Source organism: Bos mutus, chromosome 18 (genome assembly GCF_027580195.1).
Source record: "Bos mutus isolate GX-2022 chromosome 18, NWIPB_WYAK_1.1, whole genome shotgun sequence".
Classification (NCBI taxonomy): Eukaryota; Metazoa; Chordata; class Mammalia; order Artiodactyla; family Bovidae; genus Bos; species Bos mutus.
Window position 1 is genome coordinate 48554438 of NC_091634.1, and position 27045 is coordinate 48581482.

General features: G+C 60.9%; 1 protein-coding gene across 8 annotated transcripts in view; it reads left to right on the plus strand.

The window, feature by feature from the left end:
- Window positions 1–27045, plus strand: part of CBFA2T3 (CBFA2/RUNX1 partner transcriptional co-repressor 3) — a 77855-nt gene that overhangs the window by 38256 nt on the left and 12554 nt on the right. For 4 of the 8 annotated variants that reach the window (XM_070388543.1, XM_070388550.1, XM_070388548.1 and 1 more), the window contains exons 2-5: window positions 19102–19248; window positions 22203–22280; window positions 26526–26767; window positions 26862–26951. In XM_070388543.1, coding sequence (XP_070244644.1) covers window positions 19102–19248; window positions 22203–22280; window positions 26526–26767; window positions 26862–26951 — 557 coding nt within the window. Of the gene's footprint in view, window positions 1–19101; window positions 19249–22202; window positions 22281–23295; window positions 25061–26525; window positions 26768–26861; window positions 26952–27045 lie in introns of those variants that run through there. The other 4 variants (XM_070388545.1, XM_070388549.1, XM_070388544.1 and 1 more) reach the window with 3 other exon arrangements.

Here is a 27045-nt window from a genome sequence, read left to right on the forward strand (position 1 = left end):
TGGGCACTCCCCGCGGCCTCTGAAGCCACCATGGTCTCCCCATTTCTATGCCTTGGGAAGATTCCCCCCAGGGGAACACGGGAGATGAGGTGCAGCCCTGGATGAAGTGCTGTGGACTCCACGTGTGCCCCAGGGCTCAGGACAGGCCTGACGGAGCCTCCCTGGGTCAGAAGGGAAACCCCAGGGGCCAGCAGTGGCCTCGGTTTTCCCTGCTGTCAAATGGGGAGATGGCCTTGGAGCTTTCTCAGAGACAAGAGGGGAGACTCCAGGCACAGCAGGAGGATGCCACGCCCCTCTGCCGAAAACCCCCAAGGCTGTTTTGACTCAGCAGGGCCCCACCCCCAGATCTCCTTGGGGTTCTGGGAGACCATGTGGTGGAATGAGTCAAAACATCCAGAAGGTTCCGCCGGGGAGGGAGGCATGGAGCCGGCTTCCCGCTCGCCTCCCCCAGAGCAGCTGCCACCGCGGCTGCACCAGCGCCGGCCCATCTGCCTGCCTTGGGCCGTCCAAGGCGGGGAGGAGGGGCTGGAAACAGACCCTCTGTCCACCAGGGACACAGCCTGTTCTCCGGGTCAGGGCTGAGGGCTGGCGGGTGAGGCTGCCGCTGTGTGATTCCATTGCTGTGTGACCCCGGGCTGGCTCCCGCTCTCTCTGTGCCCCTCAGAAGTGGCACAGTGATTCCCCCTTGGGGCTGGTGTTGCATGTGGACACTCTGAACCTTGGACTTGATTGACCAGTGAGCTGGCTGGTGGTTTCTGGTTTCTGCGGGACAGCCCCTTGTTATAACTGCCGCACATGGCCTTTGTCACCTCTGAGGGGGTGGGTCTTCCATTTGCACAGAGAGGAGGTCACTAAGGTTTAAACTCTGAAGTGCAGCCCTCCCTGGGAAGATACAGCCTCTGAGGTGCAGAGTCCCTGCCCTTGACTCTGGTCATCGTGTGCCCTTGCCACAGACCTCGGTTGGGGGCTGTACCCGAGGATTCCTGTGGCCCTTTTCCTGTGGCCACCACCGTTCTGAACTCCTGACCGGTGAGTCTGGGCTCCTCCCCACAGCTTGGCGGGCCCTCTCAACCACACAGGGGCTGCCAAGGAGCCCTGGAGCTGGCTTTGCTCCTGGCTGCTCCTCAGTGAGCCCCAGGTGTGGAGATGTGGTCAGGTGGGCCAGCACGCGGCTCCCCACACCAGACCCAGCTGCCCAGCACGCTGCAGGAGCTACTATTAGACATGTCTTATGGCTGAAAGTGGCTAAAAGGCCCCAGAGAGAATGGCCCAGTATCTGGATGACTGATGGATGTTGAAAGGGACCCCCACCGGGCAAGGCTGAGGTGCAGGCTCCCCAACAGCCTGCAGGGCAGGCCCTGACCCACGCTGGCCTCGGCCTCTAGCAGCTCAGGAGACTGCCCAGCTACATGCTGGTGTTCAGCCTGGTGGCTTGCCTGGAAGGAGAGGCAGGAGGGGAGCGGTGGGCAGAGAGGCTGGCAGGAAAGCCCCAGTATGCTCATGCCAGTGCTGCGAGGCAGGGTGAGCGTCCCCCGTCTTCCAGGGGAAAATGCTGAGACCAAGCCAAGTGGAGGCACTTGCTCACAGCCTATGGCCAGAAACTGGACAATGCCCAACTCAAACCTGGAGGCTATGCCTGCCCCTGGTCGCTTGTCTGGGAGACTGGAAATCTGGAGGGAGTGGGTTGGGTCCAGGCAGCAGGGTGAATTCAGGCCAGACCTGTGCATGTCTGCACGATGGGGTCAGACTCACAGCCCTGCCCTTTCCAGCCATGCGCCCCGCAGTTACTGAACCTGTGAGTTGTTCCACCTGTAACATGGGTGTAATAACATGTTTTACATTTCACTGTTACTATTAAATAACAGAAAAGCCTCATGGGGCTGTTGGAAGGATTAAATGGGCTAATAAACTGTGGATCACTTGGTACTTGCTGTTCCCCAGCCCTGCTCCAAGGTTGGGACAGGATTCTGGGTGGGGACTGTGAGCTGGAACCTGGCCTGGAAGGGGTTGGCCCCTGGACTCTGGCCTGTCCATCTGTGGACTGTTGACCCATGTCTCAGTGAAGGCTGGTGCAGGCAGCCCCCTGAGCAGGTGCCCACAGGCAGTAGGAGAGGCAGACTGTTCTCTGTTCTGGAGCACTGTTTGTGAAAGTGGACTGGATCCTGGTACCTCCCTATTACTCCATATGTGATGCGACTGGCAGACATGGCGAGTCAATCTGCACACTCCAATGGCTGTGGCAGACATCACCAATCAATGTCAGGCACATCTTTCCCTTTGAGCCCACCTCAGGCAGTGGCATCATTCTCACAGAGATGCTCTGCTGCCTACCTCTGATGGGCCAAGTGGAAACCCACCAACCACACCAGCTGGGCAACTGTGAGGGCCAGCCAGCTCTGACCACCTCTGCTTCTGTAAGCCATGTAACCTGGGAGGGGGTGGGGAGAGCATCTGTGGGAGGTGGGGGAGGGGGCACCCCAGGGCCCAGCAGCTCCAGCCCCTGGAGACAGCATGACTCCTAGCTTGGCCTTGGTGATGTTGACAGTGCAGTAAACGCATCCTGGAAGTAGGGCTCCTGCTGGGTTCAAGTCCAGCCCCTCACGAAGGCTGGTGCAACCATGTGACACCTCAGAGGGTCCTCTCCCAAGCCAACCCCATCTATAGGAATAATGACACCTCCTCTGTGAGCACCCCTGGATAAGGTTCACTCAGAGACTTATGTTCGGGCGCCTCCTGCCTGCCTGCCCTGGGCCGGGTTCAGGGAAGCAAGCAGGAGAGGGGAGAGAAATTACAAACCATGGTGAAGGCTATGGACAAGGAGAGTGGGTGATGGGTCGGCGAGGGGTGCTCCGGGGGTGGCTCCCAGTCCTGGTGCTCAGGGTGCCACCAGGCAGCATTTGTCAGAGCAGTATTCCCCTCCCCCAGCCCCAGGCAGGCCTTCCTGGAGGGGGTGCAGGCCTCCATCTCCAGCTGCCCCCTCTCCCCCAACAAATATGGCCAAGACATGACGGGCCCCCTTAAGGCCCTTTCTTCCTCTCCAGTGATGGGAGGAGAGTGGCTGGAGGAGGTGAGAGTGGGAAGGGGGAGGGCAGAAGGGCCTGCAGGAGGGGGCTCCTCACTCCCTAGAGTGAGCTGGGAGCCCCGGCCGGCCCCCATCCAGGGCCCTTGGAGGAGGTGCCCACCCGGCAGCCCCAGATCAGGGAATCCCGGCTGGCACCGCGCCACCACCTCCCTGCCACCCTCATCCACCAGGAGCCAGACACAGTCCGGATCCTTGCCAACTGGGGGGAGGGCGTGCACTCGACTTCGCCTACTCCCAGCCATCCTTTCTGCTGCCTGCGTGTAATTAACAGAGTAATTAAAAACAGGATGAGTTAATTGGTATTCATTTATGTGGCAGATGTTTTTAATTGAGGCAGGAAACAATTTACCTGTTTACATAAACAATGGCAAAAGCAGGCTTGTAAAACACATTTTTTAAAATATTTTCCTCCCCCTTCCTAAAAAGAAGAATTGAAATCACTCGGTCTCCCCTGTGCCTCCATGTGAGAGCAGTAGGCCCCGCCCGGAGGTGCGTGCCAAGAGGAAACATCTGCTTAAAAGGTTTGCTTCCAGAGGACTCTGTTTGCCTTATATCCAGAGGAAGGAGGTTGTTCCCAGGTTGTGGGGACACCAGCTTAGAGGGATGCCTCTCCAGGGGGTTGCTGTGGTGTCATCCCCAGGGCCCAAGGGGGCTCTGACCTCCTGGGTGGGTGGGCCAAGGCCGGGGAGACCACCCAGCAGGATGGGAGGCAGGGCTGGGAAATAGCAGGGGACCCTGTGCAGCCAAGCCAGGGGCTCCTCTGGGCAGGGAGGGGGGCTTCCTTTCCACCTGCATTTGTGGCAGCTCCATGTTCCTCCATCACGTGGCCAGCTTGGGGACTGTGGTGTCCGGCCAGCAGCCCCTGTCTTCCCGGAGTCCAACCCTTTGGCCATTTTAGGGGATGTCCCTGGGTGGAAGAGCGGAGTCAGCCTTAGAGGGCTCCAAGGAGGACCTCCAAGAAGCGAGTGCTCAGAGTGACTCCTGTCTATAGATTGGCACTCATTTGGCACTTGCTGTATGCCTGGCTGCTGTGTATGCTGGTTATTACTCTCCAGCTCCTGTTAACCCTGGGGGGTGGGGCTCATCTCCCCATTTCACAGGTGAGGAACCTGAGGCTGGACTGAGCATACAGCTTCCAGGTCTCGTCGGAAAAACTCGCAGCTTGTAGAGCTGACGGGTATGCGTCGTGGCTGCCCCTTCCTTGCGAGTACACGTACCGAGGGTTATATTCACACGGAAATATCTAGAGGGGTCCATAGACCCGTCAACAGTGGTTACCATGGGTGGGGGCTGGGCGGTTGGGAACATGCCTTTCCCGCGTGACTAAAACCCCAAGCTGGGCCAGCTGCCATGCTCACCACGGGACACGTCGCTGACTCTGAAAGTAGGAAATAGTGGGGTTCCAGGAGTTGTGTGAGGTGACGCGGGTGAAGCACATGGCCCGTGGAACTCAACAAACGTACAGATAGCTCTCTGCAGTGAAAACGGGCAGACCCCAGAGGTCTGGGACCCCAGGGTCCCAGAAAACGTGGGACCCCAGAGGCTCCTGGCCTCCCCTGCAGGGGAGGGTCTGGGCCGTGCCATTGGGGTGACATACGATTGGAATTTCTGGAACATTTCGATGGTTCCTGGGAATATGGATTGTTTGGAATCCTTCTGGGAGAAGGGCCCTGGGAAGATGGCACCCAGAGCTTGGCACCCAGAGCTCCGCACCCAGGACACTAGAGAGGCTGGGGCTTAGTGTTCTCCTTCCACGCTGCCAGGCCTCTCTGGCATGGCTGTGGTTCAGTCATAAGAGTAACCGCAGGTATCTGAGGTGAGCAGCAGACAGAGTTGCTGCAGCCAGAGGTGCCGGTGGTATTCTCAGGAGCTTCCAGCCTGCACCAGTGCTGTGTGACCTCAGGTGCAGACCTCAACCTCTCTGAGCATCTGGGAAGGGAGGCAGTGATGGTCTCCCCAGTGTTGTGAGCTTTGACTACAATTATGACAATGACATAAATGTAAACATCCCTACAGCCTCCCCTCCCACCTTTACCACGTTCTCTGCCAAAAGAAGCGCAAGTTTTTCAGGGGCCCCAGCCTCGCCCATGAAGACAGAGGCAGGAGGATGGGAGGGTCTGGGGCCCTGCAGCGATGAAGTCTCTCCTGGGCCAGTTTTGGTCCCTGGGTATGCGGGTTGGGAGGGCCCTGGGCAGGGCCTTCCATATCCAGGAACTGAGAGCATAGAAGAGGGGTTGGGTGTCTCTGGGCATCTCGCCAGATCCACGGGGGTCCCGCAGTGGGCACCAAGACACACCACGTCAGGGTGACACTCATCACAGCTGAGCCAAACCAGCTCTCATGTCATCCTTATGAAAGCGGGGCGTGAGAATCGGAGACGCCCCTGGTCCCCTGAGCAAAGCCTGCCCAGACCACCTACTCAGCCCCAACCTCAAACCTGCTCCAGCTGGTGCCTCTCACCACTTGGGGTCCCTCCAGCTTGGGGGCAGCATCCTGCATTGATGTCTCCCATCATGGGTCATCGGGGCCTTCACAGGCCGTGTGTACCGAGGGCGGCGGTTCTGTGGCTTGGAGCTGGTGGGAGGATCATCTCGCTCTCAGGGATGCGCTCAGAGGGGTGTGCATGTGGGATGAACCACCAGCCCTAAATACTGCTTAGTGTTCGCAGGGGCAGCACAATGAGTTTATATTTTGGCAACATTCCTCTGGGGAGTTCAAGGTGACATGCAGCCAGTCTGCATGCTTTCCAACAATGAACATGCTCTAGGACTCAGGTCAGCCTTCCGTGGCGCCTCGATGCCAGCAGGGGAACCCCTAACCATGCGGCCTGGGTCTCCAGAGCCCCCAGCCTCCCTGATCGCTGCCCACCTTCGTGCACAGAGTTCCCGCTGCCCCGACTTCCCCAAGCTGTGCCTCTGCTAGACGCCCTTCCTGGCTTCAGGCGTGCACACAAGTGCAGGTTCTCCTCCTCTCGGGAGGCTCCCTGACTCCCGAGCACCCGATCCAGATGTGTGAGCGCTGACGCGGGACTTTCTGCTTCATGCGAATCTGAGCACTGACTGGCCTCAGAGGCGTCCTGGCCGAGCAGTTCCTTGAGTTTTGTCAATTCCTTCTTGAAAACAAGTGATCTGGACGAGTGTATCTGTTAAGTGAAACTTTGTAGTTGTCTGTCTTGGTCAGAGTTGGGGTGGGCACAGTGCTGGTGGGCAGCAGGCAGTTTAACAATAAATCAGGAATTACTTTAGAAGTGCTGCTGGTACAAGAGGCAGGCCGAGAGGAGGGGGTCCTGCTGCCCCTCTCCAGGGGCTGTTTCTTTTTCCTTCTAGAGACACTCTGTACATATTGGATCATCTTGTATTCCAGGGGCTCCTGTGGTCTTTTTTGGGGTCGCACCCCTCCCCCAGGAAATGCGCTTGCCCACACTCTGCCCCATGTTGCCACAACCCCTCGGGGGACATGTCTTCTGTTCAGACTAACTGTAGGTGGTCCTTGGCTCTAGGAGGACCTCCCCCCAACCCCCATCTGCTGGGGCGCCTCCTGGGGTCTCAGGGTCCCCCGCCCCTCACGTCCCTGCCAGGTGTGTATGTGAGCAAAGCAGAGAGCTGGCTTAACAGGCACTGGCCTGATCCTGACAGTGACGTCAGCCCGAGTGTACAGTTGAGGAGACTCAGAGGAGGAAGCCTGGCCAAGGCCACCCGAGTGATGAGGCCGCGGCTGGACTCAGGCCTGCCAGACCCCAAAGCTGGGTTTTTCCCACTACTACTCGACTTCCTGGGCTGGCCTGTGTACCCACCACTGAGCTCCAGGAGGGGGCTCTGTGTCATGCTTTGGTCAGGATGCAACCCCCCCAACTCATCCACCTACCCATCCACCATCCACCCACCTCTGCTCAGTCACTCGTGACTCTCTCTGTCCACATGCCCACACCCCTCAAGCCCACCCAGGGTCCACCATGTTTCTTGTCACAGCCCATTCACACTCGCTGGGTGTGCCAGCCTGCAGCTGAGCCACGCCCCCTTGGTGGCAGGTGTGCATGGGGGAACAGGAGAGGGCCCCAGAGTGCTGGTCCCAGGTGCTGGGAGAGGGCGGCCCTCCCCTCCACTGGTACCCCCCACACACACACACACGGCAGGCGGCCCAGATGGTGGGTGCCCCCCCCCCGCCAGCTCTCGGGAGCTGCTCTTGGCAGCGTAGCCCCAGCAGCTGGGTGAGGAATGTGCTCCCTCCGTGCGCCAGCCGCGGGGCGAGCAGGGGACATCTGGATCACGTTTGCGGCCGGCAGAGAGCAGGGAGGGTTTCCATTCCAGCCGCTAAGCGCGCTCCACCCTCCCCACCTCGGAACTCTGCTCAGCACCAGGGCATCCCGGACCCAGCTCCATGACCATCCCAGCTCGTCTGAGAAGGAAGTCCCACCCCTGCCCCACTCTGTTTGGAGCGTCTGTACGTGGCTGCAGCTCTGGGCTTCTCGGCCCAACCAAACCCTCAGACCCCTTCTGCAAACACAGGCACAGACATAATGGCTCTGACCGGCCTTCTACCAGGAGCTGTGGTCACCTTTCATTTCTTGTCATTTTCTGCACGTATGTTCATTTGCAAGATGGAGTTACATGTGTTTCTACTTCTTTTGATTTTTCTTTATTTGAAGTACAACACATCACACAGAAAAGTGTTGTGTGCATGAAGGTTCAGAGTGTGCAGGTTAACAGACAGCATTCCCTGACCTGCCCCAGGCCCTGAGCCCCTCTCCCGGGTCACTGCCGGTCATGGGCCCACCACCTTGACTGTAATGCCCGTAAGTAGAGGCATGTGGCCCATCCTCTCTGGGGTCTGGTGTCATTCACTCAGCCACGTGTTGGTGACATTTGACAAATTGGTGTGTGGGGTTGTGTGTGTGCTTTTTCCTTGCTGTGTAGTATTCTGCTGTGTGGATCTGCCCCCTGACCTCCTAATGGACCTCTGTGACAGTGGCCAGTGAGTATTCTTATCCTTTGCTGCCGATGCTGGGCTCTTTGCTCTTCTGTTGATTCCCTGCCTCAGAGCAAATCACTGAGCCATGGGTGCACAATATTTCAGGCTGGTGGGTGCTGAAAAGCAGTTTCCAAAGTGAAGGTACCCACCACGTGATTTCAGGCTCCATAGGGTCCCACTGGGTGGCTCATCTGGGCAGTCCCAGCAGGGCTTGCTCTTGGGTTGAGGTCGGCAGCTCTGCTGAGTGTGGCCGGGTCCTCACACTCCTGGATCCCTAGCTAGGGCAGCTGGGCCAACTCGCCCAAGTGAGCTTTCCCATTCAGCAGGCTCAGCAGGACAGCCAGAGGTACTGACTGCCTCATGTCCAGCTCAGAGCTGACTGCCATCATCCTGCCTCATCCTAATGGCCAGAGCAAGTCCCTGGCCAGCCCGGATCCAAGGGCAGGGAATTGAGCCCATTTCTGAGTGGGAAGCAGAGAAAGCAATGGCACCCCACTCCAGTACTCTTGCCTGGAAAATCCCATGGACGGAGGAGCCTGGAAGGCCACAGTCCATGGGGTCACTGAGGGTCAGACACGACTGAGCGACTTCACTTTCACTTTTCACTTTCATGCATTGGAGAAGGAAATGGCAACCCACTCCAGTGTTCTTGCCTGGAGAATCCCAGGGACAGGGGAGCCTGGTGGGCTGCCGTCTATGGGGTCACACAGAGTCAGACACTATTGAAGTGACTTAGCAGCAGCAACAGCAGCTGGGCGGGAAGAGCTGCAGTCACATTAGAAGGGGTGTATGTGGTTGGGGAGGAGAACTGAGGCCATTTTGTGATGCATCCACCCCCAGGTGAAGGATATCTTAATCCGCCATAACCGAACTTTACTGATGATGGGTAGGCTCAGAGTAGCTCCTTGGTCCCCACGCCCTACACATGGGGGAGCTGCCCACTGAGGCCACCGGGCAGGGGGCAGCTCCTGACCCAAGCTCTGCCCAGGCTCCCGCCACAGCCTCCAAGGCAACAGGCCAGGGTCCCAGACGGCACAGGGGCAGGCGGGGCCTCTCTGGGTTTCTCACAGGCCGGTCAGCACACCTGCATGCAGCGTCTCGATGACCACCAGGTGTCGGCGCTGGTCTGGACTTCGCAGTGCACAGAAAGACAAGGCCCATGTCCTCGGGGAGACAGGACCCACACAGACCGCGATGGCAGGTGCTGACAAGTGCTCCCCAAGAAATTAAGTGGGTGATGCAGTGGGAAGGGCAGGGGTCCTCTGAGGGGGGACATTTGGGCTCGATCCTGAGTGAGGAGGGAACAACCTTGTGGAGCACAGGGGAGCATCCTAGCAGGTGGAGACGCCCCAAGCCCGCCCGGGAGAGTCTAGCCGGGCCTCCCAGACTGGAGGCACAGTCAGGTCAGGAGAGTATGGGCCCTTTCTGAGGGGACCCTGGGCTGGAGGATGGTGGTGAGACTGGGTCTGGTTCACTTTCACCGCACCTCGGTGGCATCTTGATGGTAGGGACCTTCCTGTCCAGGAGGGTGGCTCCCTCCCAGCACTGGCGAGATTCGCAATCCCCTGCTGGTACAGGGGGCAGCCCAGCCACCGCGATGTCCCCTCTGGGGCTGCGAGGGTCTTCCCTGTGCGGCAGGACATCCTCTTGTGGACCCTCCCGGCCACCCTTCTGGCCAGGCTCTGAGGGCCCACAGTGATGACCCTGCCTGAGCCCAGCAGTGGGTCAGCCAGAATGCTGGACACGCATGGGAGCTGCCACGTGACAGCCGTGTGACCCAGGCTTGCATCTTGTGAGCCTCAGTTCCCTGTCTGTAACCCAGGTCTTACTTGTCTGGGCTTTATCAGAATGAGGAGGTCTCAGCACCCAGGCATATACACCACTCCCGGCAGAAGGCAGCCCATCTCAATCAGAGCTGGGCCCCGCTCAGCACCCAGGTCTTTCAGAGGAGCCTCTCGCTGGCTTGTCCCATCCCTCTGTGCCACTGCAGGGGCTCTGCTCTTGTCCCCATCTCACAGGTGACAAAACTGAGTCCTGGGTAGAAAAGTCAGTGACATTCAGGCCAAGAGGCTGAGATAGGGTGGAGGGAGGCCAGTCAGAACCTCTGTGTCATGGGCACCATGGTGGCCTTTCCCCTTCTGGTCCTTTGTCTAAGACTACCCCCATCACCTGCCCCCAACCTTGAGAAGCAGGAGTTACGGGCCCATTTTATCAGTGGGTATACTGAGGCTTGGGCCATGCTGGGGTGATTTCCCCAGTTCACAGTCTGTCACAGAGCAGGTTTCCTGGCTTTTGGTCCAGTGATGTTGCCACGGCAACCAGCATCCTTGGTGTTGTCACCCACAGGCCCAGGGGATCATGGGGTCCCTGGGGGAAGGAGGACCAGAGAGGCCTAGCACTGTGTAGTGGGAAGGGTCACAGCGTTAACAGGCAGAGGAACAGCAGCCCGGTCAGACCCCAGGACTGGGAAGGGCTGGGCAGAGGATCCAGGGGACGTGGCTGGAGCACTCGTGGGGGTGGGAGGGCCGCCTGGACCAAGGGAGGGAAACACTAATCCTTGTGTGTATTATCACTGATTCATCAGGCGGCGGAGGCTGATTGAAACCAGATGTGGGCAGCGGTCCAAGTTCCAGCGCCTGGAACTTGTTAGGGCTGTGGCCCCCCTGAAAATTCTCATTGCTTTGCAGAGCATTGGGGATCAAAGACAAGCCATCCCTGACCTTGGCCTTGGAGGGTGAGGGCGGGGTCAGCCTCCTGGTCAGACCCACCCATCTTGATGTGGGGGGTCAACCCCATGTCCTCAGGGCTCCCTGAGTCCCTCTGCCTCAGCCTGGGAGCCCTGTCCGTCCCTTCTGAGTCATGGCTGCTTCCTGGGGTGCATGCCTGGTTTTTCCCTCCATCCCCAACACACCCACTGGGAGGCTCCAGGAGAGTCCGTGCCCCTCCTTGCCCCAGGAATTTGGCCCTTGGTTGGGGAGATTGCCTGGCTTGCTCCAGATCCCCAGGGTCCAGGAGTACAAGTCCCCATCTACCCTCCAAGAAGCCTTGAGGGGAAGGGAGGGTATTCTGGGGGCAGAAGCTCCCCAAGCAGCGATATGGAGGCTCAGATGCCCCCCCAAAATATCTGCCCCCCCCCTCCTGCTAGCCCCTGTGTGCTGGCAGTGGACCTGTCCCACCTTGCCCAGGCCCTGCAGTGGCTGGTGTGCAGTGTGCAGTGGTCAGTGGCTCAGAGGAGGTGAATCTGTCACCGGGGGTAGGGGTGAAGGCAGTGTAGGGAGGTACTTGGGCTGGGCTGGCCTTCAGGAAAGACTTGCTGCACTACCCACATCTGCTGTGTTGCTCATGACTTCCAAGGTTGGCCCAACAGTTACACGGCCAGAAGCCTGCCTGGGACCACATGAGAAGAACAATGTCCACCCCTCACGTGGACGCAGGAGGATCCCATTGACGCTCAGAGCTCAGGAGGGCCATCTGCGAGCCAGGGGAGCCGGCTCCTGCCTCCACGTGCTGTCACTGCCAGGGGACCACGCCCATGCTGGAGCGCACTGCGCTGGGGTCCAAGGGCCCCACCGGGTCCACCCCTGACATGTGGGGGTGTCTTCCAGTGGGTCCTGCCCAGGAGGGATGCCCTGAAGCTGCCCCTCCCTGAGCGCTGTGAGGCCTGAATCCCCTCAGACACACCCACCTTCTGTCTCTTCCACAAATGTGGCATTGGGCTTCTGGAGGTTCCGGAGCTGTCGTAGTTAGGAGGGGGCTCTGGGGCTCATGGTGGTGCTGTAATAGAAGGTCTTGGAGGAAAGAGTGGGAGAAAAGAGGAAATCTGTAGTCAGGGCTCTGCAGCCTCACGGAGCTGCGGCCTTGGAGGAAGCCTGACCTCTGCCCCCTCGATCTCCTCACTGCTTCAGTGGGCAGTCATGCCCACCTGGCCTGGGGCTTGGACCCATGGAGGAGCCTGGAAGGTGCTGGCTCTGGAGGCCATTGTGGAGGACATGGGATGAGGCTGTGTGAGGCCCCGAGTACCGCACAGGGAGCTGGGACACTGTGGGAGGCACGGTGGTCTCTGGACCCTGGAGGCCCGTAGCTCTCTGCGACTCTCAGTGTCGGGGTCCCATCTGTAAACCCAGTGGTAGTGCGTCTTCCTCCAGGACTGGCGAGGGCTGCCAGCGGAGTCCCCGCTCATGGTCAGGATCCTGGAAGCCCAGGTGCGGCCTTCACAGAGGGGCACCTCCCACGGGCAGCTGTACCCTGCCCCGGGCAGAGTGTCTGCAGGCCAGGACGCCGCGATCCTCCCGGGAGAGTCTGGCCTGAGCAGGACAGAGTGTGCCTGGAGGCGCTGGGGACAGGTGGTGCCTGCCGTCGCTCCCGACACCTGACACCAGCCCGCTGCTGTCCCACCCCCGGACCTTTGGAGGACGGGGACGGGGCTCCAGGGGACACCTGACCTGACCAGGGAGGTTCCCTCCAGTCCCTGGCCGATGTACAGGGCAGAGGAATCGGGGCTGTCCTCGGCGAAAGAGCGCCTGTGGAGCTGGGAGGCGGGACTGTCCTGCCATCCATGGGCCATCTCCCTTCTTGGTCCTGACTCCACAGCGTTTATGCAGCACCTGCTGTGTGCCTGGCCCTGCCCTGCACACTGTTTCACTGAGGAAGACAGTCACATTCAGACAAAGACGTGGGAGATGAGGGCAGGGAGGGGACGGCCAGTCACAAAAGTCCCTGAGGGCACTCAGGATGCCCGCCAAGAGGCAGGGGCCACCCGGTAATGGTTTCAGGTGACGTGTCTTAGGGGCCAGCTCGCCCCTCTGCCTCCAGGAAAGTCCAGCGTTCTGCCCGCCTTGGTAGGAGCTTCTGGACCTCGGCCTGCTCCCCAGCACGGGGCGGAGGCCAGGACGTCAGGGCCTGGGCCACTGGTGCTCTGTCCTCGTCCCCACCTGCAGCTGTGGAAGCTGCGGCTGGGCAGTGTGCCCAGGGGCACCCGCTCACTGGGGCCGGGGATCAGGGCCCCTCCTTGGGGTGCAGGGCTCCCTGCCAAGCCTCCACGGGCCTGGGGAACCCTGCCTGCCTGCAGGTCAGTGCCAGGAACAGGGTCTGGGCATGTCACAGGTCACAGCCCGAGACTCCGCAGAGAGTGGCCTCTGGGCCCTGGGCTTCCTTGTTGGCCACCTAGCAGGCTAGGGGCTGTGTGGGGTGCACAGGTCGAGGCCGGGCTCACAGTCAGGGCCCTGCCCCTGGAGCAGGGTTACCTGTTGGTACTGGGCCTACCTGCCCACTTCCTGCCACTTCTGTGAGGGTCAGATGAGATGAAGGAAGAGTCAGACCACGAGAGGCCAAAGTGAGCCCTGATTCCGCAACAGCACCAGTGGGGGATGGGCTGTGTTGATGCTAAGGGCCCCCTCCTTAGCATCTAGCAACCCCTCCTGGGGTTCTAGAACCCCAGGGCTGGGAGCGCGGGGCTGTGGCCAGTTCTCAGCCGCGCAGGGCGGGCTGGGAACACAGGCGGACAGGGACAATGATGGATGGGGTGGCTTGTTCCGGCACATTCCGTGTTCTTTCCCACCGGCTCCGCCCGGCCCCGGAGAGCGGCTTCCTCTGACGATGGGTTAGTGACATTTAGTGGGAACTGGAGCCACTGTCTGGGAAACACGCAGGGTCCCCAGGGGCCTGGGGAGCACCGCCCGGGTCTGGGAATGTTCTCGAGGGCTTGGAGCCGGGGCCAGTGGTGGGGCTGTGACCAAGTAGGCTGTCCCCTCTCACCCTCTGGCTCCTGCACTGCAGCCAGACATCAGGACACCATGGGGGCCCCCACCCTCCAGGATTGAGGGATGGACAGTTCAAAGAGGAGCGAATGAGGGAGCAGCAGGCCTCGGGTGGGTAGGACTCTGGGCCACCTCCAGCCCCCTGTCGGCTGTGTGAGCTCGGCGGGTCACCCATCCTCTCTGTGCCTGTTTCGTGTGTGTCAGATGGAGCAGAGCCGGGCTGCCTGCCATGTTGTGGGACGGTCAGACTCCTGGCTGGGCCCCCGGCACACTCCTGCCCCCTGAGCACACGGGGAGGGGACCACAGGGAAGGGGCCAGCACCCCGAGAGTTCCCCCCACCACACACCAGCATAAGGGCCGCTGTTATGGCAAGGCACTCTGTGGGCTCCAGGGGAGCTGACAGGGACCCTGGTCAGGGAGAAGCCCAGACATGTCTTCTCCAATTCCGCCCCATCTCCCACTTTTTTCTCCATGGGGTCCTGTGGACGCCATGGCCCCTGACTGCTGATGGGGCCAGCGGAGGCCCAGGGATGCCAAGGCTGCTCCAATTTCCCCCCTCCCCTGGAACATCTAGGAAGAGCCCAGGGAGTTGGGAAGATGGTCCTCGCACTTAACCTGCTGCAAAGCTGGGGCACCCAGGGCATCACCCACTGACTCAGAGCAGCAAACCCACCCTAGCCTCAAACCCCAGGCAGCCACCCTTTCTATGTCTGGTCAGCCCACGTGATGTTCCCCAGGGAGCATGAGGTGGCTACAGAACTTTCTAATCTCCCAGGTGGTGGTGGGGCCTGGTGCTTGAGGCACCCCTGGAGAGCCCTGGGCTCAGGCCCTGCTGTCTGTCAGGCTCTGAGACCCTGAACACTTGTCCTCCCCGAGCCTCAGTTTCCCCATCCACAAATGGGCCTGATGGGGGCCCCTGTGGAGACGCATTGAATCCTCCCTCAGGGCGTGGCATTCCGGGTCACAGTCGTGCCTGGGACCCTCAGTGGGCACACTGATGTGCATGGGACACGTGCCAAGCCCTCGCGTGGGGAGCTGTTATTTATATGTTAATCTTATAAAAGTGAAAGAACTTAAAGCTAGACATAGGTTCAGCTGCCAGGGCCCCCTCACTGACCTGCTAAGTCAGAGCTCCCTAAAAGGGGGCTTGTGCAGGGGATATCCTGATTTTGGGTGGGGGCATATGTGGGACTGAGGGTCCCCAATGACTTCAGAATCAGGAGTGGGGAAACAGACCCAGAGTGGGTATGGGGGGACCATTCGAGCTGGGGGGGTGTCCCACAGATGTGTCTAATGTCTCTCACAGGCAGGCACAGGGACTGACGGCGCTTTCTGGGGAGGGCATGAGGGTGTAATGAGAGGTTGCGTGGACGTGCAGGGCACAGGACCCAGCTCCCCCGGGGCTGGGACACCTGGGAGTGGACCCCGGAGGGCGGAGGACCTGAGAATGGGGGAGGGGAGAGAGCGGCCCCACACGGCCAGCTCAGGCTTCTGGGTGGAGTCTGGACCTCACCGGGAGCTGTGCCCAGCTGACCATGCTGGCACCCTCAGGAGTCTTCACGGCGGTGGGAGCTGCCCCCCTCCTGGCCCTCAGCACCACTCAGTGGGCCCCTCCCCAGCCCCCACGACCTGGCCAGCTCCTGCTCACGCTGGTTTGTGAGCTCAGGGTCCCCCCTGGGTGGCCCTACAGGGCGGCCAGACAGGCAGTCAGGTTGTGCCAGAACCCTTGGGGGTTGTGGGCCTTAGAAGGAGCTAGGGGCTGGTCAGGAGGCCGGTGCTCAGGAGACTGAGGCTGCCCATCTGGCAGCTTGTTAGCCGTGTGCCCTCAGACCATGCAGGCTGGCAGACGGGCAGGCCTGGCCTCCACACGCAGGCAGGGCTGCAGAGGTGGAGAGAGGGCAGTAATTAATAACAGCAATTAACAGCTGCCACCATGATGGTGCGACCATGGTGGGTGCCCTGCCCTCTGCTAAGCACACTTCTCCATCTCATTTGACCCATGTTGCACCCCGGGAGGTGGGTGACAAGTGTGCCCATGTAGACACGAGGAGCCCAGCTTAGAGGCAGCCGCTCGTCTGGAGGGTGGGCCTCTAGCCCCCTCACACCCTACTGTCCTCGCTTGGCCAGCCCCGAGGAGGCAAGTGTCCAGGGTGAGCTATGGTTGCATCCACAGCCCCCCAGGTCGGTCCACCTTGGGGCTGGGGCAGCCAGGACCCTTGACCTGCCCCATCCAGGCTCTGAGCAGGGAGCCCCTCCTCTCAGAGGGCTGCCCAGCAGTGACCTCACTCTTGAGTCCTCCCCTGGCCTCCGGCATGTGCACGGGCAGCCTTCTGGAAGTGCCAGCCCAGCCAGAGACCCTGGGCCCGGGGGGCAGCGGTCAGGAAGCAGGGTCGTCTCAGAGGGGATCACGTTCCAGGGGAGCCAAAGACCCTCATATGGGGCACCTCTCCTGAGGACGTGAGGTCAGAGCTGAAGACCCAGGAGGGAAGGGGAGATGGGGGGAGGTGGGGGCTCGGAACCACAGCTCTGGGTGTAGGGGTGGGTGAGGAGATGGGTGTGGTGGGAGGAGGGCTGGGGGTAGGCCCCGGGGAGCCCCATGTGCAGTGGAAGCTGCTGAGGGTTCAGGCGGCAGAGGCGATGCCTGTGCACACCCTCACGGGCTCCCTACTACCCGCCAGCTTCGTCTGGATTCTTTGCACGACTAGAGAGAGGCCCGTGCACTCTGTTCCTTGCAGTCGTCACACCACCCTTGCTCTTCCCTGAGGCCTCCGGCACGCTCTGCTTTGGATCTAGGCCGAGGCCAACCTCAAGAGCAGGGTTCTAGCACTTGCATTGCTTCATAAACTGTTCTTGATTGCATTGAGAGCTCACCATCATCCATTACAGAGGAGTAGAAAGGCTCAGAGAGGTGAAGTGACTTGCCCTACATCACACAGCCAGCAGGCAATAGAGCCAGACTCAAACAAGATTCAACATATGTGAGGCTTCCTGCACCCGTGGCCCCACTGTGTGCAGCCCAGGGACCCAAGGCCCAGTGTGGGAGGTGGGGATGCACCCCCACTAACCTGAAGCCTCCATCCACCTGGGTTTGATTCCTCTCCTGCAAGGAGAGTTCGCATTGATGCAAACCAGTCCTTGAAACCCTGCGGACTTGCATGCCCTGCAGGGACGCACCCATGCATGCTGTGTGCCCTTAGCAGATGGCTGCACCTCTCTGTGCCTGTAAAACGGGGCTGGAAGCAGCATTCCCCGTGCTGGGTTTCCTGAGGATAACAGGAGCCATGACTCATCTGCCAAGTGCAGGCATGTCTCCTCCATAGGTAGGCAGCCTGAAGCTTCGCCCTCAGGGTCTGTGGACACCTGAGGGATGGGTGAGAGGCTCCATGAGACACAGGCACACTCAGTCCACCCCTCCCCTATGCCCCCTGAGCCAGGGTCTCTGGTCTGCTTCACCTGTGACACTCCAGCGAAGCCCCAGTGTGGAAGGGCTTGGAAAGGTCAAAACAGGCCATGTCCCCAGCGTCCCAGCCTGGCGTCCTGAGTACCCTCCCTGGACAGCCTGCTGGCGGGACTGCCTGCCCCAGGGTGGCCTGGTCAGATGAAGGGCTGGCCAGGACAGGCAGGACTGCACCCCACAGGGGTGGCCCAGGGCCTGTGGCGCTGGCCACGTTTGCCTTCTTTGGTTGTCACTGGGGACTGGCCACCGGCCCTGCAGCCAGGCATGGTGTTGACAGGCCCGCACAGCTGCAGCGCACGTGTGCCCGGCCGTCAGCTCTTGACAGGCGGCGGCGGGGGGCAGGGCGCCTGGCGGCGGGGGGACAGCTGAGGGCACAGCAGGTGCTGTGCGGCCCGGTGGCTGCCGGTGACCGCCTGCTTCCCCCTCTGTGGGGCCAGCGAGGAGGGGGCTTTCTGCTCCAATCCCAGGGGCCCCGGGGTGCTGTGGGTGTCTCCTTCTGGTATGGAGGATGTGGGGGCAATGAAGGAGGTCTGCTCAGTCTGGGACACAAACATTTTATTGTTGCAGTCACTGTCCATGGAGGCAGGTGGCCCAGATCACATGGGGCCCCTGGGAGGAGGAGGGGAAGAAGTGAATGGGTTGACAGGTGTCCAGCCCAGCCCCGTCACACCCTGGCTCCCGGTGAGACCCCATCAGGGTTAGCAGGATGGGCAGTGGCGGGGGTGAAGGGCGGGCAGCACAGGCTTGGCCAGTTTGTAATGGGCGGGGACGCCCACCTGTAGTCCCAGCTGCCCTCCCAGGTCTCTGTGGTCGCCTGATGCTGGCTGACGCTGAGCTGGGGTGGGAGCGGGTAGGGTGGGGGGCGGCCCAGAGGCTCGCTCCCTCCCCCAGCTGAGAATACCTAGGCAGCTGCTGCCTCGGGATCGTGTGGACGGTCAGTCACCCAGAGGCCTTTTCCCAGGGCCTGCTCTGTGGGCCCAGGGGCTCGGGGGCATGTCAGGCCGGGGTCTCTCCATGTCTCCACCCTGTCTCCACACCCCTGACTCCTAGCAGAGCATCAGAATCTTTGACACAGCGGGATTCTGTGGAATCTTTGACACAGCGTCCGGGGCAGGACCTGCTGCTCTGTGGACCACACTTGGATGGCCAGGCCTAGAATGGCCTGAAACCGAATGTGTCCTTGGCCTGGCTGGTCCCCAGGGGTTGCCTGGGCCAGGAAATGGTGAAAATACAGGTTCCCGCCTCCCAGTCTTCTCCCCGGGGAAGACCCCCAGACGTGCCTTTTAGCCTCTGCTCTAGAATGGATAATGCTAGGGTGTCTCTGAGCGGGGGTTCCCCTGGGATCCTATTAGGAATGCAGAGTCTCAGGCCAGCCCCGCACCTGCAAAATCAGAAATGGGGGTGGGGAGGTCGTCCACACAGGCCCTCCAGGAGCTTCTAATTGAGGAAGTGGGGGCACCACAGCCTCAGGGGGTGCCCCCAACTCCCTGGTCTGCAGTTGAGAAAACCCAAGCTCCCAAGGGCCACCCCCACAATGAGAACCCCAGGCCTGTTCTAGCTGCCCGGGTTCTTGAAGCTATGCCCTCCAGCGCCTGAAATCGGCTGACCCATCCTGCTGTCTGATCCCAGGTGGGTGGGATGCCAGCCACCTGTGAGCACACCTGAGGCTTCTCCAGGGCGGGCTGTGGGCAGAGTGTCCCCTGCCCGGTCTCCAGCTGCTCGAGGCCTCACCCAGGAACCAGGTGGGCCTGGGGTGTGCCAACCCCTCTACCCCTCGGCCTGACTAACCTGCTCTCTGTCTCTTTCTTCCGTCCCCCACCCCCGGTGGTGCCCACAGCAGACAGGAAGGAGAAGGCCACCGCGATGCCCGACTCCCCGGCCGAGGTGAAGACGCAGCCCCGGGCCACGCCCCCCAGCATGCCGCCCCCACCGCCTGCCGCATCCCAGGGGGCCACGCGACACCCCTCCTTCACGCCCCACACTAGTGAGTAACCCCAGGGCTGGGTCTCAAGGGGGCACTGGGGTGAGTCACCTCTGGGGGATCCCTTGAGTCGTTTGAGGTCCGACCTTTCACCTGGACCTGTAAACGCCCCATTGTTGGGCCTTTGAGAGGGATGATCTCATTATGGTTCAGACCCCAGCTCTTCTACTTGGTAGCTGTATGGCTTTGGGCAAAGTTCTTAACCTCTCTGGGCCTGGCGTTTCTCACTGGGAAAGCAGGGCTGGCCGTGGCCCTGCCTCACTGAGCTGCTGTGAGGATGAGTGAGTTAATAGTTCTCAGCAGGGTGGGCACACAGTGAACCTTCCATCAAGGTTAGCTGCTATACCAGTGCTCAGACAGGGACGAGGACTTCGTGGTCACACAGCAGACTACTTGCATGTGGGCGAATCCTGTTTGGCCTGCACCCCCTGAAGGGGCAATTGGAGGCATCTCTGGCCTTGGAAGAGCTCTGCGGCCAGTCCTGAGCCAGGTGTGTGGGTGGGCCAGGAACTGGGTCCGCAGGGCCTTAGCTGCCAGCAACATGATAGGCAGACCATACCCCAAGGTGGTGCCTCACTGGCACTGGGCCATGGTTGAGCATCTTGGTGCACACAGCAGGTATAGGTGGGCTTGCGGAGTCCACAGCCACCCCTGAAGCCCTGGGCCTTTGAGTCGGAGCAGTTGGGAAGGAGACCCCCGGCTTGTGCTTGTGTGGGGGACAAAGTTCCCTGTCCCTAAGACCAGGGGCTCAGCAATGTGTCCTAAGTGTTTCTGGGCGTTCCGCATGCCTTCCCACCCACACATTCAGAGGACAGAAAGCCCTGCACTGGGGCTCCCTTCCCCAGGCTTTGGACCCAAATGAAGCCCCCCCCTGGAGCAGGAACCTCAGTTCCTCAGCCTGGTGGCCCCTGGCCGCCCCCAGGTTCCTCAGGCCCCACCCCGCTCACTGGGGTCCATGTCTCTTCCCAGAGCCCAGGCCCTGGCCTGGCTCCATCTGTTCCTGGTTGTGAATGGTGCTGGTCCTGCCATCAGAGGCTGGGCAGTGGCCCCCATCTGGACGAGGGGTCCAGCTAGGTCCCTTGCTGCAGGATGCTGGTCTCTGCTGGTAAACAGGAAAATGCCACCTGCTCCCAGGTGCGGCCAGCTGAACACAGGACTGTCTGGCACAAACAGTTCCAGCACCTCTCCCCAGTGGGGTCAGTCTGAGCCAGGGGCCCCACACATGATGGACACTGGGATGAGCCCGTGTCCCCACACTTGCCTCCTGCCTCAAGACGGGGCCCTGCCATCCACCCCTGGGTGCCCGGCCTGCACTGGCCACACAGGAGGGGCCAGAGGTGGCCAGACTTTGCTCACTCACTGTTCTCACCTGGGGACTCTGGCCATCCGGTCACCCCTCCCTCTTCTCCAGAAGAGTCAGTCCTCACCTCGGGCTGAACTGCGGGCCGATCTCTGTCTACTGACTACAGCTGCCCTGTCCAGCCTCACTGGTAGAGAGGTGAGGCTCCGGCCTGGCCGAGTTTCACCCGCATCCATGCAGCCCAGGGTGTCCGTGCAGCCCAGGCGGGAAAAGGAATTTTCCTGACGGGGCAGCAGCAGGTCCCCCTGGGATGATGACGCCCCACTCTGTTGTCCGGTTCCAAGTGGGAGAGACCAGTGGACCCTTGGAGGGTCTGGCCAAGGGCTCTGAGCCAGGGTCTCCGATCCTCATGGGCGTGGCTCTGTGGCCTGCTTTTCTTCTCAGTCCAGGAGCCCATGTTCCGGAAGGCGCTGGTCTGGGAACCAGATGTTCCAGGTTGTGGATGGGGCTGGGGTGGGATGCCACCGGGCTTGGTGAACAGATATGCGGTGGCAGGCCCGTGTGTGGCGTGGGGTCCATCCCCTCTGGCGGGGGTCCTGGCTCTGTTCAGAACATGCAGGTTGTGAGAGAACGGGTCTTTCTTCTCTAAGCCGACACCTAGTTCCCTCTGGCCGCTGGGAGCTTTTGTCTGAGTGTCGGGCTGCCTCTGGGGTGGCCTCAGGTTTGTTCCCTAAGCCTTGGAATTCCCTGAAAGCAGGATGTTAACGTGAGGTTAACATTTCATCTCATCTGTGCACCTGGCTGGTGGTGCCCAGCGTAGATGGATCCTCTGCACTCCGCGTAGATTCCTGCCAAGAACCTCCCCCGCTGCCCCAGGACCGACCTGCAAGCCAAGCTGACCAGGGACTGACTGGGAGCCACAGCTTGAGGGCTGTGGTTTTTTTCTTGACCAGTGACTGCCCTGGGCACAAATTTATTTTGGAGTTGAAGCTGTGGCGTGGCCACAGGAAGGTGGCAGGAGTGCCAAGAGAACTCTGGGGAGGGATGTGAGGAGCCATTCTGCAGCTGGGAGGACCCTTAAGGGGCAAACACTCCATCTTGCCCTTACCCCCTGTGACAGGGGGCACACTCTCTGTTTTTGGTGGTACGGCTTTTCTCCTTGTGGCTTTTGTCCACTGACCTCAGCTCAGACAAATCAAATCTCTCTTCCTGTTTGGTGCTTCCACCCTTCACGGCAGCTCAGACCTGGCCTTTGTTTTGGAACCACCATTAGCTTGTCTGTCGATGGAAACCCCAAGCCCCTCAGCCTGGGCTCCAGGTCCCTGAGGATGGTGCCAAGTGGGATCACCGGGCACCTTCCAGAAACAGATGTTTAAGAGCCAGGGTGTCCCCTCATGCCCACGAGGAGCCAGAATTCCGGTTGAGCCCCAGAAGTTCCCACCAAAAGTGGCCCCAGGAGATCCCTGATCCACCCATTTCACAGATGAGGAAGCTGAGGCCCAGAGAAGGGAGTGGACTGGCCCTAGGTGATGACAGAGGCCCAACCCCCAAAACGCTGTCGAGAAGCAGGGGAGGGGCTGGCTGCAGACACCCCCCCGGGCAGGGTCTGGAGCCCAGCCTCCTTCCTCACAGCGTGTTTTTCTTATTTTGCTTACAGATCGAGAGGACGGGCCTGCGATGTCTCTGCCCCATGGCCGTTTTCATGGCTGCTTAAAATGGTCTATGGTCTGTCTCTGTAAGTAAAATAACAAAAACCACTGGTCTCCCAGAGGTCCTTGCCCAGTGCCCACTGCCCTGTCTGCGCCCCCTGCATCTGCCATGCTAGGCCTGCCTCCCTTAGGGAACAAGGGCCCAGGGGCAGACCAGGAGGACTGAGCAGTGGGGTCTGCAGCCCACAGACCGGGCTCACACCCAGCCCTGCCGCCCACACACTGTGACCTTGGGCAGGTGGATGGCCTCTCTGAGCCCCCATCTCCCTGACTCAGAACTGGGCGAATCAGGCGGGTCCCAGAGTTGCAGAATGGTTGAATGCCAGTAGCAAGTCTGCAGCCTCTCCCAGGGTGGACCCCGCTCTTACCCTTCCAGGCACTATGTCCTCGGGCAGGGAACCCCACCTGTAGAAAAGGAGTCATGGGCCCAGCGCTGAGGCAATGACACGGAGCCCCAGGGTGCTGCTGGTCATGTCATGGGAGTCCCTGGCACATGCAGGGTGCTCCACGGGTATTGGTCACCAGTGGACATTCCCATCACAGAGCTTGGGCTGCAGCTGGTGCCATAGGGGAGGCTCGTGCAGGGTGATGCTGGGAGTGTATCAGCCTGCACGTGCAGCTATGTAAGCCCAGGTGTGTGACCTCATTTGGGGCCCGGCGCGTCCATGCAGCTGCGGTACTGCCAGGCCTGGGTGCTTTGTGTGGCCAGGAGGATGGTGCCCGAAGGAGGGTGGGGCTGGCGGGAGGGGCTGTTTTCGATGCCTCATCCTAAGCTCCCCCTCACCCCGCCCAGGCTCTGGGCCTGGGGGAGCCATGGGGGTGCTGCTCCATGCCCCCAAAAACCTCGGCCGGGACACGTGTGGTCTATCTTAGTAACACACCTGTTGTGGGAATGAAAGCACTTGTGGCCGGGGGTTATTTTCGGCGTCTCTTTAGCAAGCTGCTGAGACTGCCCGGCAGCCCGGGAGGGAACTCGGCGAGCGAGGGCAGGCCAGCCACGGGAGGACCAGGCACCGAAGGCCAGCGGGTAAGGGCGCCACAGAGAGGCTGGGCCAGGGGCCACCGGGGGGGTGCCCAGGCGGCGGGGCCAGCCACAGGTCTTTGAAGCCCCTGGAAGGCCAGACCCCAAGTGACGGCCCAGCTCTGCTGCGACTGACCAGGAGGCCCTGCTGCGGTGAGGTCCCCATGCAGCAGGCCACCCCCAGCCTGTCTGGGTGACCGCCAGTGGCTGTCATCAGTCCCAGTCGGGGTGTGTGTGTGTGTTGGTGTCCACCAAGGGGATCAGTGGAGCTCTGAAGGGACAGAGAAAAGTAGCACAACTGTGGGGTCTTCTGGTCCCCGGATCCTGGGAGAGGATGAGGGACGGGGCCCTTCTTGTCTGTGTCTGGAGCTTACCCATCCCCGGGCAAGAGGGATCCCCGGAATGAGGCACAATGTCCTCAGGGTTGTCCCCGAGCCAGGGTGTCACCTGTGGGTTCTAGAAAGGGCTCCTAGGGTCCCCCAGCCCATCGGGAGCAAACAGAGTTCAACCCGTACTGCGTCTCCAGGGGAGGGAGCAGCAGCACCAAGGGCCAAGTGGAAGATGGGGCCGAGGGGCAGAGCAGGCCCCCTGCCTACAGCCAGCCCTCCTCAGGACATGCAGGGGGCACGTCTGTTTTGGTGCTGAACCTGGCCTTCAATCAGTGGTTCCCAGACATCTGTCAAGTGGGGGCCAGTTCTGGATGAGCGATCACCCAGCACGTGAAAGCAGTCAGGTCAAGCATTTCCAGCCCCTTCTGGTGGGAGAAGGATGACCTGTGTTCTACAAGCAGGGGCATGAGACAGAGGAGGCCAGAAACCGTCCTCCCAGCCCCGAGACCCCACCTCTGGCTCGGGCCAAGGGCCATTTGCAGATGAAGAAACTGAGGCCAGGACCAAGTCTCACCCCCACAGCACATCTGGGCTGGTTCGGGACGTCCACTCCTGACCAGGGCACTTGGGGGGCAGGGCCATGTCAGCCTGCCGCTGAGGAGCGGCACGGTGCCGGGGCACCTGAGGGCAAAAGGCAACCTTAATCAACGCATTCAGGGTGCAGGGACCGTGAGGCCCACCGTCTGTGGATTAGGGGGTGGTCCCTGACCTGCTGCTCAGTGAGGGGAGGAGGGTGTTTGCGGGTGTCGCTGCAGGCAAGGGGTCATGGAAGCTGGAGATGTGGGCAGAGCCAACCAGACAGCAGACTCGGGGTTAACAGGGTGGGCCAGTTCCAGAGCCCAGGGGGGCTGGAGACAGCGGGAACTCTGTCCCCTGGGCCTGCAGGGGCGGTTGGAGCCGGTAACAGGGACCTGGAGAGCCAAGCCCTGGGAGAGCCGAGGCCCGGGGCAGGGGGGCAGGCGTGTGGCCCCACCTCACGTGCTCCCGCCCTTCCAGGCTGGCAAGGCCAAGACGGTCCGCAGAGGTCACCCCCAGAGCCAGGGCAGGATGGCAGGGCTGTGTGGTCTGGAGGGGCAAACTGACACTCCTGCCATCCAAGGTGGCCAAGTAAACAATGATTGTAGGTGGTTGTTCTGGAGGGGCCACTTCCCAGAGCCCAGCTCAGCAACGTCCCAATCGTGAAGGAAAGGGTTCCTGCTCCCTCATCACCAGGGGATGCTGGAGCCTCAGAGAAATGCAGCCCTGAGGGAGCAGCGGCTCTGAGCACCCCCAGAATCCCCGCCATGAGGTGTGAGCGCACGGCCTCTGCACAGACCCAGCCAGACAAGGCCCGGGGAAGGTTGGGGACAGGGTAGGGGCAGGGCCAGCCTGGGAACCACAGCAGAGCGAGTGAGAGGTATGCGTGTGCACATATACGTGTGCTGTGTAGGCGCGCACATGCGTGCACTCTGTGGGCATGTATGTGTGTGTGCACCATGCGGGTGCATGTGTACTGTGTTGGTGCATGTGTGTGCACCATGTGGGTGCATGTGTGTGTGCTGTGCAGGTGCGTGCATGTATGCACCATGCTGACATGCACGTGTTCACTGTGCAGGTGTGCACAGGTGTGTGCTGTGTGTGCGCGTGCATGCGTGTGTGCTGTGGGGCTGCACTGCATCATGCCTATGTGCACACACAGGTGTACATGTGTGCAGGTGTGTATGGGGGTGTATGCTTGTGGTGTCTGTGTGCCTGTGTGTGAACATACATACATCTTTGTGCATGTGGGGTGTGCACTATGTCCATGTGCACTTACATGTGTGTGTGTGTGTGGTGCATATAGGCCTGTGTGCAAGCATGTGTGTGTTGTGTGTACGTGTATGTATATGTATACGAGCATGAGTGCACGTGTATTTGGTATGTTGTAAGAGTGTGCGTGCAAAGATGCTAAGGGAGGGAGGGCATGGGGAATGAAGGGCATGTGTGAGGGGGAGGGTCACGTAGGGAGGAGCTGGCGGGCAAGCACACTCAGGCCGAGTGTGCAAACTTGAAGGAGCAGATTACAGAGGTGTGAGTGACCGCTGAGTTTATGAGCTGCGCTGCAGGACTCCCAGAGGTGTCCATGTCCAGAGCCCCCTCCCCTGTCATCAAGGACCCTGGAAGCCCTCTACCCCTGACCTCTGTGCAGGCTCTGAGGCCAGGAGACAGGTTGCATGTGGCCAGGCATGGGAGGACTCCCTGCCCCTGGGGATAGGCTCCCCTGAGCTTATGGTCCTGCCCCAGGACCACTTCACAGCACCCCAGTGTCTGTCACCCTGGGACCCACTGTGCTGCTCCTGGAGCTCTGCACAAGCTCATCTAAGACCCCTCGGGTCACCAGCCTGTCCTCCACACAGCAGGGCCCATGGGCACACATGTCCGCCATGCAGCAGCCCCTGCCAGCATCCAGCCCAGCTTGTCCTGGGGTCCGGGCTCCTCTGGCCCACCCTGAGCCCCGTCAGCCTGGCACTGGGGCCCTCATGCAGGCAGTGGGGCCTGTGTAGGCACTGGGACACAGCCTGGGGCCATCATGGCGGGTATGAGGGTCACTGACCTTCAGGGGAATGAGAAGATGGGCCAGCAGAGCCTGATGGAAGGGAAGCCCCTCCACCTGTTCACGGAGATGCATGGGTGCCAGGCAGTGGGAGGGCCCAGGTGTCTCCGGGTATGGAGGGCCTGACTACACAGCCCAGAGCAAGGCCAAAGGACAGCTGAGCGGGGGCACATCTGGAGGGTGGCCACTCTCGGCTCCTCCCTGCACCGGAGCCCCAGTCTGCATGTATGTAAAGGGTGTCTGTGGAGTCCATGGCGCTCTGCTGCATCCTCACCCCCTCCCCCCGCAGTGATGAATGGCAGCAGCCACTCGCCCACAGCCATCAGCGGCGCCCCGTCCACACCCAACGGCTTCAGCAATGGCCCGGCCACCTCATGCACAGCCGCACTATCCACGCAGCAGCTGCCCCCAGCCTGCGGGGCCCGGCAGCTCAGCAAGCTCAAGCGCTTCCTGGCCACCCTGCAGCAGTTCGGCAGCGACATCTCCCCAGAGATTGGGGAGCGCGTGCGCACGCTGGTGCTGGGGCTCGTGGTGAGTTGGGTGGGGATGCGGTGGCCCTAGGCCGGGCCAGCCTCGGTCTCTGCCCTCCCCTCCCCAGGCTGAAGCCAAGCGTCTTCTTCCCCAGAACTCTACGCTGACCATCGAGGAGTTCCACTCCAAGCTCCAGGAGGCCACCAACTTCCCACTGCGGCCATTTGTCATCCCTTTCCTGAAGGTAGGGACCAAACCTCCTCCCCACCCTGAGGCCCCAGGAGGCCTGAGTCTGTCCTCAGCCAGCTTAGATCAGCCCCACCCTCAAAACTCTAATC